This window comes from Centrocercus urophasianus, unplaced genomic scaffold (assembly GCF_019232065.1).
Source record: "Centrocercus urophasianus isolate 14NV4802_14NV808 unplaced genomic scaffold, USGS_Curo_1.0 seq_9, whole genome shotgun sequence".
Classification (NCBI taxonomy): Eukaryota; Metazoa; Chordata; class Aves; order Galliformes; family Phasianidae; genus Centrocercus; species Centrocercus urophasianus.
The window spans coordinates 24,274,876-24,293,826 of NW_024885532.1; the positions used below are offsets into that span (position 1 = coordinate 24,274,876).

The window sequence follows — 18,951 nt, forward strand, 5'->3', positions numbered from 1 at the left end:
GGGTAAATGTGGTTCAACACCAAAGCCTGTTTCACCCCTAGCACAAGTTTAATCTTGCACTCTCAGAGTCCAGATGTGCTGAGGCTGACACAGCGTCCCATCCCTGGAGAATCTCAAGGCCAGGTTGGATGGGGCCCCAGGCAGCCTGAGCTGCTGGTTAGGACTGCCCATGTCAAGGGGTTGAAAATAGGTGGGCTTTAAGGTGCTTTCCAAACCAAGCCATTTCATGATTCTACAATTCTGTGATTGATAACACAAGTATTAGAATTAATACCGTCCATGAAACCAAAGACAATTCACCCATTTTGCAGTACATTTTGTCAACACTTGTAAATGGAGCTGTGGGGTCTCCTCCTTGGGGATCTCCTAGAGCTGCCTGGACATGGCCCTGGGCACCCTGCTCTGGGTGTCCCTGCTGGGGAAGGGGATGGAGCAGAAGGACAGCCAGCCTCAGCTGTGCTATGACTCTGTGTGTAACCTGTGCTGGAAGCAGGACCTGTCCCTGCTGACTCTGGCATAGATACTGCAGCAGGATCAGTGTCAGTAAGAGCCTGGAATCCATCCATTTCAATTTTGCAAAACATCAGCTACAGAAATGACAGATAGCTACTACACGCTGATGAGGTATGGAACACTGGTTGTGAATGTATTAAAAGTGGTTTTAAAAAATAACAAAAATGTTCCTGTAACAACAGACCATACTAGAAAGTCTCACTGGGTTCTGCAACATCAGAGCTGACAAAGCTGCACTTTGTCAACTTACACTACAGAAATGAAAAGCTTCTTGCACTGTTCATCTCTGAGAGTCTTCCCAGTGGAAGGAGGGATGCACAGAGAAGAGTCGTGTAACAGCCTGACTCCTCTGCTTCAAACGCAATGGCCCACACAAGCAAATTTCCTACTATACCAGCTTGGTATTTAAGATTAGTTAATCAAAGGTTGGGGAAAGTAAGAGATTTATCTTTCCCAAAGAAAACACTTCAGCCAGCTCCAGGATGGGCCTGAATTTTGACAGCAGAGTCTGCCCACAGACATAAGGTATGAATTGCTTAATTATCTGTGAGGGCTGCAGGAGCCATGTCACGCCTGACTCATCAGGAGTTATTTAAGAAGGCAAAAAGAAAAATGATGAGCAGCTCCTTTAGGGAAGAGGCTCGATCTCGCCTCCATGTGCACATCAGCGCTGTTTATTTATCGGCCGCCTTTTTACCCGCCTCATGCACGGCGGCCACACTCCGCGCAGCCCGGCGTAGCGCAGCGCAGCGCCCCGTCGGCGACTCGACAGCGCCACCCGCTGGGCGGCCGCCGAAACTGCGCCTCCGCGCAACCTCCGCGGCAGCGCGCCCTCTGCGTGGGGCGCTTCGACGGCACAAAATGGCGCCTCGGGGCCGGAGGGGCTGCGCGCCTCTCCAGGGAAGGGCAGGGCAGAGAAAGCGCGGCTTATACCAATATAGAAATATGTGCCAAAATCGAAGGATGGTTTGGGTTGGAAGGGTCCTTAAAACCTGTCCAGTTCTATCCGCCCTTCAGGAGCCATCAGGGCAACGGTTTGTCACTGCTGAGGGCTGCTCCTATGTCATTACTTTGGCCCACGACTTCAGAAGCAGATATTGGTGATCTGGCAGCAGAGTTTGAACCTTCCCACCAATATCCCATTACATTTTGTTGCCATATGACAGAGGACAGGAGGGGGACACTCTGACAAGAGGGCGTCTCACCTGGAGGCGCAGTATGAAAATGGCACCCACTGACGTTCATTAGAGCTTACGGAACATTTATGTGTGGGCAGTGTGGTGCCGTGGAACAGTGGTCACCTCATCTGGTTCACATTTTTACAAGCGTGGTAGGCGGGCTCGTGTTCATCGCTGGTGAAAATGCACAGTTAATTGGTGATGGCTGTGCTGAAAAAATAGTATTTTGTAGCCAAGAATTTGCTCTACTGAATGGGATTACTGTGCTCTTTGTATCTGTTGTAGTTTCCATGTAAATAAATAGGAGGCATTACTTTTAGAGCAAGATACGTGCTTGCACTATGCTGATACGAGGAGTTAACTGAAGGAACAGTAGGAAAATGTATCTCTGGCAGCTCTTCTTTCCTTTGCTTGCTGTGTGCCACCACCATAATGGTGCTCTCTGCATACTGTCCTGTTTTGTAATTGCCACAGAGGAAGTGGAGAGAGAAACCTGAGCATGGCAGGCTGCAGCTACAACAAACATCCTAGAGCAGCTTGGGAAGCGCTGCACTGCATATTTGTAGCATGTGCCAATTTGCACATTACTAAACACAAACGTAGCAACCTCTGAATTGTCTGAATAGACTCACAGTGACTGATGCTTCTAAGAAATGGTGTATTCAGCTTAAACTGGTTGAAAATACCCAATTTCTAACTGGTGGTGGTCCATCAGATATTGCACATTTAGGCTGGCATCAATCTAGGACTACATATTTGGAGCTGGCTGTGAAGGAAACACACTTCCATGTCTGACAAACAAAACAGCTGTGCTTGTTTGAAACTCCTTTGCAGTTTGAAAGGCAAAAGCAATCCCAGAATTAGGGATTCACGAGCACAGGTGTGTTGCTCAAAGGTGGTGACATTTATTACTGGGATATAAAAACATTACCTGAATGTGGGACTGGTCAAAGCAAAAACACCTTCAGGAAAAAATGTTCCAAGGTTCTTCTCTGTATTAAATCTCAGACTATTTCAAGCTGCTAAAATAAGATGCAAGGCAGTCAGCATTAAGTTTATTTAGGGAAAAAAAAATCATCTACTGAAAAATCATTGACCTTCCCTTTTAATTTATTTTTTCAGTCTTGAATTTTCATCAATATTTAGATTTTGGAAATAAAATTCAAGTACTCCTACACATGTAATAAAAAGGGTGTGCACGTACATTTTTATTGCCTCACTACTCATATACATTTTTTCCATTTTCCTGGACCACTTTGCCCCACTTTGTTACCTGAGCCTCAGGTGCTGGGTATAATTGGAAAATGCTTTTATTAGATAGAACCTTCATGCTCAGGGCTTCTTTACCAGTTCAGCTGCTTGTTCACTAATTTCCTGCTGTAGCAAGTGCATCTTGTGCTTGAAAGACAGTGTGTTAGTGAAGAACATGCTGATCCTTCAGATGCTGTTGCAGAAAGACCCAGTTGGAGCAACAGAGCCCATCTTCAAGGAAGGGCCGCTCACGTGGATAAGGATTTGAGACATCAAAGCCCAGAAGGGCTGGTAAGGAGGAGGAGGAAGCTGTTCTATCAGATGCCTGGTAGCTGGAGATAGAAATACACAAGCCAGCTGAACAGGCTGGCTTTTTGGATCATATGCACAGCAGTTGTGCTAAATTGGGTGGTGGTATTTGGAAAGCATAACAGAAAAGACAAGACACATATGGAGGGCTGTAAAACACAGATGCTCAGGAGCAGGATGTCAAGTTGGTTATGTGAAATCCCGGAGGTGTGAACAGCATTCATTCACCATCAAAACCCAAAGTAGACTATCTAAACTTAAAAGTAAGCTTTCAGGTTGACTGTAACACATGATCTGGTGACATAGCCACCACTGAGCAAAGGCAGCTATTGGTTCTTATGCACCATCCTTGCTTCCCATGTTGGAGGCAGGAAAGGACATTTCAGGTTGTTCTTTCCAACGCTCTGATTTTCACCCACCATGTAGCAGAGGACATACTGCAGAGAGCAGCTCAAGGTTGTTTGCTGTGCAGGAATTCACCACAAAAAAAGGCGAGCTGTGAATCCCCACCCCAGAGGTATGTCAGATGTTAATATCTTCTACCACGCTTCATCTTGATTAAGGCATGATGAAATGGGGCCTCGAGTCTCAAACGTGCCAAAGGGTAACCTGATATAAATGTGCAGCTGCACTGATCTCCTAAAAGGGGGTGAGTTGCACATTTTGCAATTAGGGTGAGCTAATTGTATGCACAGAGGCAGTTGCCACAGCTCAGCTGATGGGTGGTAACATATTAAACCACAGTAACATGAGCACTTTGAGTCACGAAACCATACTCAAAGTGTTTGCAGATTCAGAGCCTGAGAAACCATTGCTCTCTGATTTAGAAGCACCATCGTCTTGAAGACAAGGAAAGGGATTGAAAACCTGTGCTGTGCAGTCAGATGCAAGATGACGTTTCCCAAGGGATTCTTAAATTTCTAGCCAGAATTTCAAAGAATTTAACAATGTTTTCTTTTTAAATGACCTTGACTAAAAATATTCATTTTAAGTGGGAATGTTTGGGAAAGAAAGAGTTCTGGAAATTTTCAGCATAAACAGTGATTCTCATAAAATAACATGGAGAGTAATATTCAGAAGACTGAAATTTCCCCTAAGTCTCTGGGTTTTGTGCTTCTTACCTGCTAGGGAACTCTTCAGGCCTGGAGCCATCCATTAGGAAACCTATCCAATTTGGTGGAACTGTGAATGGACTTTTTTAAAATTTTTTTTCAGATGTAACGTACTTTTAATATATAGCACTTGCTAGTTTCTTAGAAGCCTGAAGAGAAAATTACCTGCCAAATACTTTTATACCTCTGTACTTGGTCATTAATTTTGTGCGCACATGCATGCAGCTGAGCAAAGAGTGTTGAAATCAGCCTGATGGGTTTTTTCAGAGCTTTCCAATGCCAACCACGTCAGCAGCCCTGATGATGTCTCTCTGATGAGAGCTTGATAGCATAGCTCTAATTCTGGCTGTAGGAAATCCAGTGGGATTTTGCTTTTGCTCTTCTTCAGATCAGGACTGGCATGTATTGGAGTAGGTGAAAGTGATTGGTGCAGAGAGTTCTTGTGAAAGCTTTTCTTTTCAATGATTTTTTAATAGTACTGAAGATAAAAATGTTAGTGTTCAGGCCTAATGCCCTGCTGAAGGAACACAAGCACTGGAATATAGTGCTTGTGCACGAGAGCACAAGGAAGTAGAAACAACTGTAGAAATCCAGAATGTGGCTTGCCCAAATGGTGGCTCAGTTTTGGTGGCTCGGGGTTCTAGCTGGTGGCTGTCACTCCAAAGCAGGGTGATGGCAGCCCTTTGTGGAGCATAGGGGAGGAGGACCTCAGGGTTGGAACTGTCTTCATTTGGAGTCCTTCCCCCAGCATCTCTGTTGCCCATGAATCTCTCCTCTGAGGGATCAACATGAGGAAAATGGTCTCAAGGCTCATTTCACAACACTTTTTCAGACTTCTGTCCCTTTCTGTGAAGAATGGTGTCAGTGACAGCGGATACATGTTCACCAATACTGATGTGGGGATGCAGGTAATACCTTTGTATAAATGCAGCCTTGAGCTTGGTTTGTTTGCTTCTTGCTTTTGGGCTCACAGTTGCCCTGGAAATCACATTTCAGCAAACACTGCTGAAACCCTCTTTCCCATTTCCTTTGGGGGATGGAGTCACATTTAAAAGAGGGGAAAAAAAAAAAAAAAAGAAAAAAAAAAAAGAGAGGTATCTTGTTCTGACCCAATCTTTATGGTTTTTCTTCCCATTTCTAAATGAATCCCAAGCTGTGCCATACCCCAGAATTTCAACTTAGGGCAGTTTTCTGCACTCACACTAAGAACCAGTGAATAAGTGTTTCGAGGTAGCCTCAATTATAGCTGTGAGAATGAAAGATACCAGTGTAACATTTAAAATGTGAACATAAAATATGGCAAATCAATCAGAATATGGAAGCACACTCAGAAAGTATTCAGCTGATGATGTTCGTTATCACACATAAAATAAAATAAAATAAAATAAAATAAAATAAAATAAAATAAAATAAAATAAAATAAAAAAGAGGAAGAAAAAAAAATGACATGTGGAAATTCACTCCTCCAGCCAATGGAAAGAGATACTTTTCTATCTCATGGTCTACAAAATTCCCTCACCTACTACCCAAATCACAGTTAAAAGGAGCTTAATTTATCCCTTGAAAAGAAAAAAAAAAAAAAAAAGGTTTTACAAGCCGTTATTCCTACTCAGCAATCACACAGACATTAAATCTTATTGCAAAAAAGAGGGGGGGAATGCCTCTTTTCAGCATTACAGCTGCAGCTGTTTGACAGAAGTAAGTGACTTCATAAACCCCCCTGATTTGGCAGTAGGAGAGCAGAATTTTATGCTGTCTGCTACACAGTCACAGGGGCTGAGAAAGCTCTGCAAAGCAATCTTCACAAATGTTTCACCTCAGTTTATAAATACCTTTGCTTCACTGTGTTAATGCCTCTTTTGCTTTGCTTTCCATTCACTTCCACTGGATCATCTACCAAGGCCTTTTATTGCTTTAAAGCAATTGATCCCACAGGTCTCACATATTTTTTCTTCTCTTTTTCTTTACTCAGTGGAAGATATCACACCTTCACCTTTCCATTGATTTGTTGGCTGACTATAGTAAAATGTAATAAAGATTTAGCAGGCTGTCTTTATTTGTAGTGTAATCAGGCTGTATATCTCCTCTTGAAGTGGTCCATGCTCATACACCATATTTTCTCTGTCTCTATCAAGCTTCCACTCCACAAAGAATTACTTGCAAACTTATTTTCCTGAGATGCGATGAAAATATAAAGATTTCTGATGGTGGTTGTATCAGCCTCTATCGTTCTGTCTTCATTTTGAAACCTTACTATTTAAGAATTTGTTCCTGTTCCTCCAGAGAAACTTCTGGAGATGTTCCCAGCTCCCATTTATATGACTTTGGTATGAGTTTGATATGGGAAAGTTGTTCAATACTTTACAGCAATATCATCTCCATTGGGAAGTCTCCACTAATGTAAAGTCAGCGGGAACTCTTGCTACAGTAACATCTCCAGGATTCACCTTTCAAGTTATCTGTGATTTTTACAGAACTATTACAGCTCATGTGCAATACTCGTTCCTTGGCCAGTCTGCTGTTTCACATTGCCAGGAGATTTTGCAGGATTTGTCTCAGAGCAGATCGGACTGGGATATAGGATTCTGAGGGGAAAACTGCCAGTGAACAAATATGCTTCTCGATGATCATCTTCAGACACTGGTGTGCTTCATGCAAGTCTTTCTCAAATTGCTGTCCCTCTCTTTGTAAAGCCATGTGAGTACAGATGTTTCTAAACTCAATGCTATCCTAAAAATAAAAGCAAAAAGAAGTGGGTGAAAAATAATGCTCCCCTGAGTTTTCCAGGCATGATTTTCTTGACAGAAACTTCCTAACTATGCACGTTCATCTCTGATTTAGTGTGAAACATCTTTAGTTTTGAGACACATGTAGTGTAATCACTAAATACTGCTGCAAACTCACTTGGCAGAAATCCTTGGGTAGCTGTTTCACCTATTCACTTTTAAGGGTCATTTGCCTTCCCCAGGCATCAGTGATTATGCTTTTTAGTTCTGTTTCTATCAGACAGAGCTTTAGTAGCTGTTCTCAGCAATTCAACTTCCCCTACACTGACAGGCAAGGGTAGGACCTCAGGAAAATGTTATATCCAGACATCTCCTGAGAGCTCCCAATGGCCCCCAGGGGCACAGTGTGACAGGAGTCCTCTGAAACACCATTTCTGTGTGGTGTCCTTCATCTCATCTGTGAGGTGACTGGGATTGCCAGTGAGGCAGGATACCCTGACAGCTCTGCTGGTTGTGCACCATGATGAAGCATGAAGACTCCCCAGTCCCTCTGATGTAGCAAGATCTGGAGCTGAGAAGTGCTTTGATAACAACTACACTGCTGGGGCAAATGCATTTCTTAACCCATTCCAGGCAACCTCACAAACTGCAACTCGTAGAACGTTCTGCCTGCTGGTTACTCCTGAAAGATCAGTAGTGCTGCTGGCTGTGGGTCCTTGTCTTGCAGGGGCAACCAGTGCTAAATCATCTCACTCTATATCAGAGATGAATGTGCATAGCTAGAAAGTTTTTGCCTGCCACTGAGCTGGGCCAATGTAGCTTGCGAGCACATCTACTAAAAGAAGCACATCCCTCTCCATCCCCATCCGCTCCTACCTCTGCCTAAGAAGGTGAATGAAGCAGGTGGTAGAAGCAGAGTTTTAACTCACAATAGTTCCCCAACCTGGTTTGCTCATGTCAGCATGAAGAGAGGAGTGCCTCAACAGTGGGAATGCACATTTGGGTGTGAAGAGGACAAAACATCTTCAGGCAGTAGGATCAGCCTCTGCCAGCCTAAAATGGATATGCACATGTGGTCTCAGTCAGAGCCTCTGCCTTCCCAAAGTCCCCCACACAATGAACTCATCTAGATAAACTACAAGGAACAGAGGAGCCTTCTCCCACAGCTTATGTCACACACCAGATTTTGGCACCTCTTACCTTCTACACTTGATGTATTTACTCTTCTAGTTAGTGGCAGCCTGTGCTTTTAGCTGAGAGGAAATTGAGTTTTAGAGTTATTCTTAAAAGCATGCAGGTTTAGACTTATTGTGGGTTTTGCTTTTATTATTAAAAGAAACAAAGAAATCAGCTTTTAAAAATCCCTGTCACCCAGACAATCCCAGCTTCATAATGGTAACAGCAAAAAGGATTTGCAGTTGAGGAATTGAAATGTGGGTTAACATTGAAAACAGTGCTGTATGGTTACTCCAGCCAGCAAGCAGAAGGCATTCAGTGTGGAAATTTCTGAACTAGCCATCCGATACCATTCTTGGGCCCTTAGGTATTGTACAATAGCACTTGTGAGTCTGCTGTGAGCAAGGTGAACTCATCGCTCTGGCACGCCCCGTGCTGAAATCCAGGGAGTCCTGAGTCAGGAGGTTAGCTGAAAAGCAGCCTTTTTCACATATATTTCCAAAGTTTCCTTTTTCAGAAAGATTTTGATGTTTCCTTTGAAGGTCACCTTTCAAATCTGTTCTGTAAAGTTGCCTTAGGTATAAAATCCTTACTCAAATATATTAAGAGGTCAAATAAATTGCGCTAAGTAAACAAGCTCGCTTTGCTCGCTTTCGCAGGTGTCCAGCACATGGGAGCTTTAGGATACATGACAGGGAATAAAAACTTGACTTATCTCTCCTTTCAATAGAAGTAGATCATAACTAACTGGAGCAAAAGTTTCAGACCAAAAATTCTTTCCGTTTTAACTTCAGGAAGCAGGGCCCTTGCGAGCTGAACTGATAGCGAGCAGCAGTTCATGTGGTATTTTGCCATGTAAGAGATGCTAACAAGAATATCTGCAGTGATTTGAAGTGTTTTCAGTTGCAGGACAGGAGCAGATCCTCCCTGCAGTTTTCATTTGTCAAGATCCATATGTTTAGACAGATGAGTTAATAAAGAACCTCCCCCAGAATAAAAACATCATGGCCTACTAATTTCAAGGCTCTCTAATTTATGGCTTAAAATTTTCCACTGCTCTGAGTTTGTTTCATGCAGTTGTCACTCAGTGGTAGGCTGAAGTTTCAGGATGTTTCTGATGGCCCAGCTTTTATTTTTGAACCTTAATGTAAAATTGATACTATCCACAAACTTGCTTCAAGTGTATGAAGAGCCGCTTTTATAAAGGCTCCTTTAGAAAAGATACAAACTACTTGCTTCCATCTTTTATTTTACTCTGAAATGCTGACCTGACCCATCAAACATATTCCTACAGCTGGCTTTAACAGACAGCTGCCTTTTTCTTTTGCACGCTCAAATTTTTGACTCTGGCCCATTGCCAACCCTCAACATTTTTTCCTTAATCTCCATACGCCCTTGTAGACAAAATTTCCACTGAGGGCAGACTGGCAGTAGTGCTGCCCTGGTCCAGGTGCTGGATGCTCTCCATGGTCAGCAGACCAAAATTTGGGAGTTAGGGTGGGAGTGCCAGAACTCCTGATGCCCAATCCTGGTAACTCAGTGCCTCCACCCCCACTGACCTATTTTCTATTTTTCTAGAATAGTATCTCAGCATAGGTCAACCTCTGGATGAATAAAATGCTCATTTTGAAAGTAATGTGAAAGTCAGGGACAGTTTCCTCCTGGAGGTTCTTCATGTGGTCAGTGGGGAGAACAGGAAGAGTTTACCAGACCCAGCTTAGATGCCCATTTTAGAATGAACTGAAAAAGGAATTGCCTCCTTCTCTCTGATAACTCTAAAGGGAAAGTGGCTTGGGCTGCTCATGCACAGCTAAGATGCCATGAAAACTTCATGGGGTAGATGAAGGGTGAATGATCTGTAGCATAAGTTCTATGAGAAGCAGCTGAGCAAGTAGGGATTGTTTAGTCCAGAGAAGAGGAGGCTCAGGTGAGATCTTATTGCTCTCCACAAAACCCTGAAAGGAGGATGTGACAAGGGAGGGTTTGGCCTCTTCTCCCAGTCAACAGCGATAGGGTAAGAGTTGATAGCCTTAAGTTGCACCAGGGAAGGTTCAGGTTGGATATGAGGAAACATTTCTTCACGGAAAGAGCAGTAAGGCTGTGGAACAGGCTGCCCAGGGAGATGGTGGAGTCACCATCCCTGGACGTGTTAAGATCCAATATAGCTGTGGCACTGAGGGACACGGTCAGTGGGCATGGTGGGGATGGGCTGATGGTTGGACTGGATGATGTTAGAGGTCTTTCCCAATCTTAACAATTCTATGGTTCTATGAGCCCCACCTCCCGTCGTTACCCGTCTCTCATTTTCTAAAACTATTGCAGTTGGAAGAGTTTTCCTAAGCCATGTACCATCAAAAAATGCTGGAGTTGTTAATAATTTCTCGTAAAGTTTCTATTTCTGAAGAAAAAATAATCCCACAATCCCCTAGTGTAGTTCATTCTGCGGTTTGCTGTTGTAAAGACTCTTTCTAACACAGCAGGTGCAGATGCATGCGGCGTGCAGCACTATCGTATTAATAAAATTGAACTGCATAAGCATATTTCCTCTGAGCTTCCAGAAAGATCTTGGAGGCAATTCTTCACTTGAAATACTTCAGATCGCTCATTTGTCAGTATTTAAAAAAAATATCCACAGAAACAAATATTAATGCCTACAGCTTGCAAATAACTTTATGGAGGGTGAAGCAATCTTTTCCAGGATCAGCCTTCATATCAATTACTTTAAAAAATGAGTGCTCAAAGCTATTAGGTCCAGGAACAACTTCATAATATCAGTGGCTGCAAAATGAGAAACGTGCATGCTGGCACATTTGTTCAATCCGTGGTGGCGAACAAGAAATCTGCTGCTGTTTTATGCGAATTCTAATGAAAGCAATTTATCTCGTTTCCGTCACCCCTAAGCCATTATTTATGAATCAGTATTCAGATCTCTCACAGAGGGAAGAACTAGTCACTTTGGCACTGAGAACCCATCTCCAATTTGTTTCAGGAAATCAGCAACCAGAAAACAAGCTTGTTAAGTACCAATAGAAGTGTCACTGAGGAACAGCCATCCCTTCCATATTCCTCCCACAGAACGTGCAGATCCCCTAGGTGAAGAGGCCTGTCCTTGTGTTGTGCCTTTGCTGGCTGTCCCACGGGAAGCAGGCTCTCTCTTGGTCTCCAGTTCACACGGCCAAAGTCAGCGATGCCTGATTTTGTGCCATTGTTTGGCCTGCAGTGGACTAGTGGTTTCTCTTTTGTCTAAATAGATGGATCTAAATAGAGTAGGAAAACAGAACAAATGACTGGCACTGCTGCTTGTCTTTGTGCTACTGCTCAAGCCCTGGTGAAGTGACTTGCTCCCTCTATGAATGGACTCAGCAGCTGCACTATTTCACCTCACTGGGAGATACAGGGCAAGGGAACTATGGTAAATGTGCACCTCTGCTGATGCTACTTTTGATCCCCACCTTCTTCCTCCTCAGCCAGCAGAGCAGCAATATAGCAGCACATGGGCGGGAGAAGCTTGCACAGTCAGAAGTTTTTTTTTATTATCCCACCCTGCCAATCTGGCACCTTTTAGGGACAGTGTTTTCTTTTCCCCTTTAAAGAAAATACCATGACTGTTTTGCAAATGGGACGGCTATTTTAACTTCTTAGTATGATTTATATTCCACTCCCTGCTGGCTGCCATTGAGATTGGCCCAGTCCAATCCGCTCCACATTTCTGATTTAGTACCGTTTGAACGACCCTTCGGTAACTCCAGCAAAGGAGACAGGATGTTATCAAAAAGCTGGAGTAATGCATAGCTGCACCTGAGCACAGCCAGGGCAAGCCACACACTGCTATTTTGGGAAGGTTTTCTACCTTTTATTTTTCCTTTTCAAATGCACTCAAATTGCTGCTTAAAATACAGAATCTCTCACTCTGTTAAAAAAAGGCCGTTCTGTTCACCTTGGCAGTGTGTAATTACGGGAGAGAGAAAATGTGGTGGTTATTACAGGGCGTCTTTGTGAAGGCATTAGGCACTAGGAGTTTGCCTGTGGGTGCTGATGCCAACAAACAGCCAGGTGGGCAACGGGATGATGCAGCCATCTGGATCCTGAGGAGAGGGGAAAGGGGCCCCTTGCCCGTCCCATCTTCAGACACACCATTTGGCTAAGCAAACTTTGTGGCGTTACTGCATACAAAATCTGTGATTACGTGCTCACAGTCACTGGCAAAAGACTTGCTCCAAATTCCTGCAAATGTGTCACTTTTCATCAGAAATTAACACATGGTATTAATTGCTGAGGAACTGTACTGTCTAACATACAGTGGAACTCAGCAGAGCGTATTACCAGTACTAACAGGCAATGAACTGCTTAAGTTTTGTCATTCCATTCCTTGAGTCTAAATTTTCTCTAATCCTTTGTCTATCTATTTTGGTGCCATTGTATAGAGTAACTTTTCATCAGTTCAGCTGATAAACCGGTACCAATAGTTTAAAAAGAAACCAAGGAATAGACACGGAATAAATGAGAAACAAGAAAGTCAGGATTGCCAAGAAAGACCAAAAAGATTTAAATATACCAAGAAATGACAAGTACCAAATGCTGACCATGTGTGATTGTCTCTGGGCCATAAAACCAGAGTCTTCCTTCAAAAACAGTGAGTGGAAGGATATGTTACCAAGGGCTGGCATGTTGAAGGGATTTTGGCCAACTCATTGGCCAAGAGCTTATTTATAAGGGTTTGTTCATGTGAATTTATGCAGAGGTTGTAATATAAATGGATCCCTTGAAATCCAATTTGCTTCAAAATCAAATCTGCAACAGTGAAATTGCTTGCAGCTAAAAGGGTCAGTTATCCATGACACAGAGTCTGTAGAAACCTAACACAGAATTTATGTAACCTTCCTGTAAAAGGGAAGGGGGAAAAAGTCCCAGAGCTCAATGGGTCATGATAATGGGTTTTCAGTGAAGAAAAAAAACTAACTTAGCTTCAAGTGCAATAGGAAAATCAGAATCCAAAGTAAACTATATTCCCAGTGGTATCTGAACACATACTTTCACACAAGTAATATTAAGGTAGTTCTGGGAAAGAAGAGGAAGAAAATAAAACCTTCCTTGAGATGGCTGTATTTCATCAAACCAACATTTGTTTGTACAAAAATAAATGGCTTTTTTTTTTTTTAAATTTTAATTACAAGCAATGAAGCAGTCTTGCTGTAGAATTAGTATCACATATGTCCAAACTATCCCAGCACTCTCATTTTTGAAATGTGTTATCTAACAATTTTGGCTGATTTTTGACACACTCATGGATACCTTCCATTATTACCCCTACCACCTCTAGGCAATTTGGATCCAGATCTTCAAAATTTGCTTCTGACTCTTGGTGATTGCATTCATGAGCGAGTTGTATCTTGACTTGAGATAACTTGGATGCAATTTTTCACAAACTGTGAACGATCACAAAGCTAGTCAGACCCAGTGCACTGGTCTAGCACCTGTGAAAACAGCATCTTGCAATACCTGAAATTCATCAGCAATATACTGAGAAACCCAAAATCATAGTTGTTGTTTTTTTTTCCCGCAAAAAATTAACCATCATATCAGAATTTGTGGCTAATTCTTTGCTGCTTCCCTATTCTTCATCTTCCCATACTGTGCTGGTCCACTCTGGGAAGATTGGTATAAAGGAAAAAGAGCAGATTTTAATTGTATCTCAAATGGCCTGACAGTTGGTGACAACTACTAATGGAGTTTCTGTGGTATGCATCATTGCTACCTTAGTAGCAATGATTAATAAACTGTACTTAGTAGCTGATTAATAAACTGCACTCTTGTTTTACGTGGTACACCTAAGACTCATCCTAAGGTAAGTTTTGAGGCAATGCCCATGTCATCTGACTTAGACATATCTGACTGCCTAACCAACCCCTAAAACCACGACTTGCAAGCTCATGTCTAAACTTTTTCTTAATTTTCCTTATAGGTTAATAATCATGCATAAAAATGCATAATCACTGCATTCATTGGAAAATCAAAGATTTTTTCAGGAAAATGTTTGTTGGGTCTCATATGCTGGATGTATGGTGTACTATTCTGCTATGGGCTCTGCTGGGCACAGTCACATTTCATTTGTAGGTTACTGGTCATCTTTGCATCTTGTTGTTGTCTCATTTAGGGAAATTTATGCGTACAAAGCTAACTTTTGGAAGATCTCTGAGTAATCTTTCCAGGCTACTCTGTGTGAAAGCAAACCTATATTCTACCAAAAATGTTTTTATCCCCCGAATCATTATGATGCAACTACACTGAACCATCAGTAGCTTATTAACAGTATTGCAGGCTATAGGTTTAAATGAAAATTAGTGGACATGAAACAATTTCAGCCCACAGGACAAAACCCAGCACATGCAGTTATCAGCACAGTCAGTAGCTCTGTTGCAAAAAGCCCAAAAAAGGAGTTATTGGTTTTGTCCCTTACTTACTTTTGGGTGGAGAGGAAAAGGATGCTGCTGTACAAGGGGGAGCAGGAAGGTCTGCTCTGCTGTTACAAGCCGGGTGGTTGCATCAACTACTCGGGACAGCTTGCTGCACAGAGCCTTCTCTCTCAGCGTCTCAGGCCTCCTCAACCTGAGCTGCAACTGCTGCTGTGGCTGGGGCTCCTCTAGGCTGACGGGAGTTAGGCCTCCACCCTCCTCTTCTTCCTCAGGACTTTTCCCCGGGGCTTTTCTCTCTGCTTTCTCCAGCTCCCAGACCCAGCCAAGCCCAGCCACCTCTGTTTTCCCTCCTGAGCTGGGCCAGGCTTGGCCATGCCGGCCGGTGCCATCACTTTGGACCTGGGAAGGCTGTGGGAGAATGCAGGGAGAGTGGGTAGCTGCACCATCTTCCCTGCCTCCCCACACTGCCCGGAGTGTGCGGAGAGCCTCTGCCTGGTGCCCGAGGGACTCGAGCAGAGCAGCCGGGCCAGCCATCAGCCTCCCCTCCCAACACAGGCCTGACTGCAGCCTCTTAAGCCCTGTTGTTCCCCTTCCCTCCTCCGTATCTCTCACCCCGTGGTGGGTGGCCGCTCACCCTGCCCTGCCCCAGGCTTATTTTGGCAGATTTGGAGGAGGTTTGCACACCCCCATCTGGGTGCAGAGCAGGGCGCGGTGCAAATCTCTCCACTGTTCTCACTGGGACCTGCCTTGCCAGGCCTGGCCAGTGCAAGGTGCAGCCTCAGCCCTGTGAGGGCAGCTTTATAAAGCCGGGTGCTGAAGGATTTTACAACGTGCTTCCATGAGTAATTTAAAAGGGGAGCAAGGAATAATTTCCTTCCAAACCCCTCCCAGCTTTAGGGATCATCAGTGTGGAGCTGTTGGAGGCTCCTGCATCTCCAAGTGACACCAACTGCTGAAATGCCCAGCCAGCATTTCCATCAGAACTTCTCAGCCTACCTTAGTTTTACTGCTGTTATTACTCACAACCCTGAAATGCATCAAATGCATCCAAACTTGTCAGCCTGACAGTGCTGCATTTGGCACACGGGGGGAAAAAAAAACTCAAGTAGGAAAACAGTGGGTTGGAAATGGTAAGGCTGAATGAGCCCCACCTGAAATAACTCCAAAAAAAGGCATTACTGGCTTTGGCAAGTCAGCCAGAAGGATCCTATATGTTTTTGTATATGGTTCCCAGAGGATTTAAAACTGTAAGATTTGATGCTAAACCTATTTCTGTGCTGTGAAACCAGGGACAGCTGTACAAATATTTGCTGTTTTTAATTAAACCTAACATTGCTACTTCCTTGATTTAAGTTAGGTCAAAGGACTGGCAATTTTATGCTTTGATAGATGAAGAAAAACAGTTGTGGGTGTTGCGTTTTAGAAATATGTTATAAAATAAGAAGTCTGAGGGAAAAGGCCGCAGAGGCTATAATAGCTCTGCCCTTGTGCTTTCTTCTCAGAGATGTTTTCCTTGTCAAATATTTTGCCTTATCCATATAGCAACTGTTTCTACTGTAATTCTGCTCATTATTTTTCCTTGAAAGACGTTTTTCTAAACTTTCCAATTGCTCTCAAGTTATATTTTAGGTAGTTCTCACAGCAACATATTCTTTATAGATTTAAATTAATTTGCTTTGCTGAGAGGAGATGAGGAGGGACGTATCTGACCACACTCTCTTTGGACTTCTATACATTGTCTAAATCCCTCAGCAGAGTATCTGACAGCAATTCCCTTTGGAGAATCTCCCACCTCCACTTCTGCTCCTCAGAGTCAGGTTTCCTGTCTCTTTGAAAATCAAGTAGATCAATCCCATCTCAAGGCTAACGATAAAGTAAATCAGCTTGGAGGTCTATTTATTGCTCATCAGAGCACCAGCTTGGGAAGAGCAGGTGAAAAATTTTCCTTTCAGCTGCATGGCTGGTTTACTGCTTGTCCAGAGATTCTCCTGTCACCCACTCTTCTGCTATGGGAAACAATGATCAGCAGTAACATGCTTTGGATCCGGTATAGAACAAGAGCCAGGTTTTCAAGTTCCTCAAGCTTTTAAAAAAGAAAAAAGGCAATTTAAAATTAAGCAGAATTTCCACCAGAATAATTTGTTCTGTGAAAAAAACAGAAACAACAACAAAAAAATTCATCAATATGCACTGTCTGTTGGAAAACATCAATTTTCAACAATTTCCTGTTTAAAAATTCAGGGAAAAGCTTCTAGAAAGTCAAAGCAATTTTTTTTTCAGTCTGCATTTAAGGCAAGATAGATAAAAAAAAATCACCAACAAGATGTTAAGTGTTTTGCTAGTGTCACTGCGTTAAGTGAAATCAGTATCATAGGGCTTAAAGACACTACAGTATAATTTCAGTGAAGTTCTTTGTTAGTATTATTAGTGCTAGTGTATTATATTACTACTACCAGTAGTTTTATGTTAGTATTAGTATTGATTTCAAAAGATATTTTGCTTCTTTCCTAAAAGTTTACACCTCACCCATTAGTTAGGATTCACAACATTGCAGGACCCACAGCAGGCCATCAAGCTGAACAGCTGTGATTGAGGTAGAAGTGTGAAAGCTGTTAGAAGTGATTAAAAGTACCCGTGAAAGAGAGTGGAGAAGAACTGGCCAATGTGCTGTTTATCATCTTGCTCACTTCCTAAATTCTAGAAATATGATCATCTTAGTGGTCCAAACTTTTGGGGTGGATTAACATTTTATAACCCCCTTTTTTTGGTACTAAAATATACAGAAACTTTAAACTTTTTAACAAGACCTAATCAGGAATTTTTTAAGAGAAACATTATACAGACACAATTGCAAAAAATGAGAAGTGGAAGTCTGTCTTTATTTCCAACATCTGCTTCCCTGTCTGCTCATTGTTTATCTATCTACCATGTGGAGCCCTGAAGATATTGAGCCATCCATCAAGCAGAGAGTAAACCAAGAGGAGATATATCATAACTTAATGTTAAAGAAATCATATGCTGTGACATCTACCTTCATTACTGCTAGTACCTCTCACCTCATAAGTAAAACCATGGCAGAATGGGTCTGTTATCTGCCTTTAAAAGGGTTTGGGTGTGTATCCATAAATCCAAAGGTTCTCTTCTTGCCATTAATGCTGGCCCATCTGCTTTGCAGAGTATATCTGAAAGGGCAGAAATGGATGTAGAATCTTTCCCCCTATTCCAATACATATAAGGGAAAGCCAAGTTTGTTCCTACTGTACTTCTGCTATAATTGAATGTATTTTAACAGTCAATGAGCTTTTCTCAATGAGTTAACCATCCTTTCAGAAAAATAAGATGAATAGCTGCTTATTTTAATCTGGCAGCACTTTGAGCAAATACAGCATTTTTTCTGTCTCATATAGCTCAAGGCTAAAACCAAAAGAGTAAGAAAATTCTTCCCCTTCCCAACCCCTTTCAAAATGAAAGTCAAGGTTTTGCGGGATTCAGCACAATCCATGGGATTTATGTTGCACCTGTTGAATTCTCACAAGAAATATCAATTAAAACATTGTGACTTTGGAAGGAGCATAGGAAATCTATGGGGAGACTCGAGCTCCATGGATTTTCTGCACCTGCAGCTGTCCCGCCTCGGTGCCTCTCCCAGTAAGGGGGGCTATCGGGCCAGTGCCACGCACTGCTCCATTTCCATCACTGCAGGGGGAGAAGCCCATTTCCCTGAGCTGCGCCTTGCTTGCTCTCTCTTGTTTGAGTTGGCACCTGCTGACCGTATCTGGACGATGAAGCCTTCCAGGCATAGCACTGGAGCATTTGGTCACACAGATCTGGGACACTGTGCGGTGGATGCAGCCAGCACTTCTGTTGAGCATCAGGGCTGCAAGAGAGGAACAGAAGGCTGAGACATTATAGTTCAAAACAAAAAAATCAAACCTATTATCATTTTTAACAGCTTGAGTGGCAGTGAGTTTGTAAGCCTTTGTCCCTGGCTCATTTTAGTGGGATTTATCAGGAGAATGGTTGGTTTTGCATTACTGCTGGTTATTGCTGTTGCAGTTCACTAGTGAGATGGCCCTGGCAGTGCAGGAGCATAGAACACATGGGCTCTTTCAGAAGAAAGCATGTGTCCAGCAAATATCTACATATGTTCCTAGATGTTGATCTAATTTAGACTCTATTAGGATATCCTTATCACATCTTCTTTCTTTCTCCTTCTCCTTCTCCTTCTCCTTCTCCTTCTCCTTCTCCTTCTCCTTCTCCTTCTCCTTCTCCT

The 18,951-nt window shown here is 42.8% G+C and overlaps 1 protein-coding gene across 1 annotated transcript; it reads right to left on the bottom strand.

Annotated features, from left to right (window-relative positions):
- Window positions 1–6,886: 6,886 nt before the first annotated feature.
- Window positions 6,887–15,212, bottom strand: DLEU7 (deleted in lymphocytic leukemia 7). Its single transcript, XM_042839140.1, has 2 exons — window positions 14,727–15,212; window positions 6,887–7,093 (listed from the first exon to the last, which is right to left on the bottom strand). The coding sequence occupies exons 1-2, from the start codon at window positions 15,210–15,212 to the stop codon at window positions 6,887–6,889; spliced, it is 693 nt and encodes a 230-aa protein (XP_042695074.1).
- Between the last annotated feature and the right edge of the window lie 3,739 nt (window positions 15,213–18,951).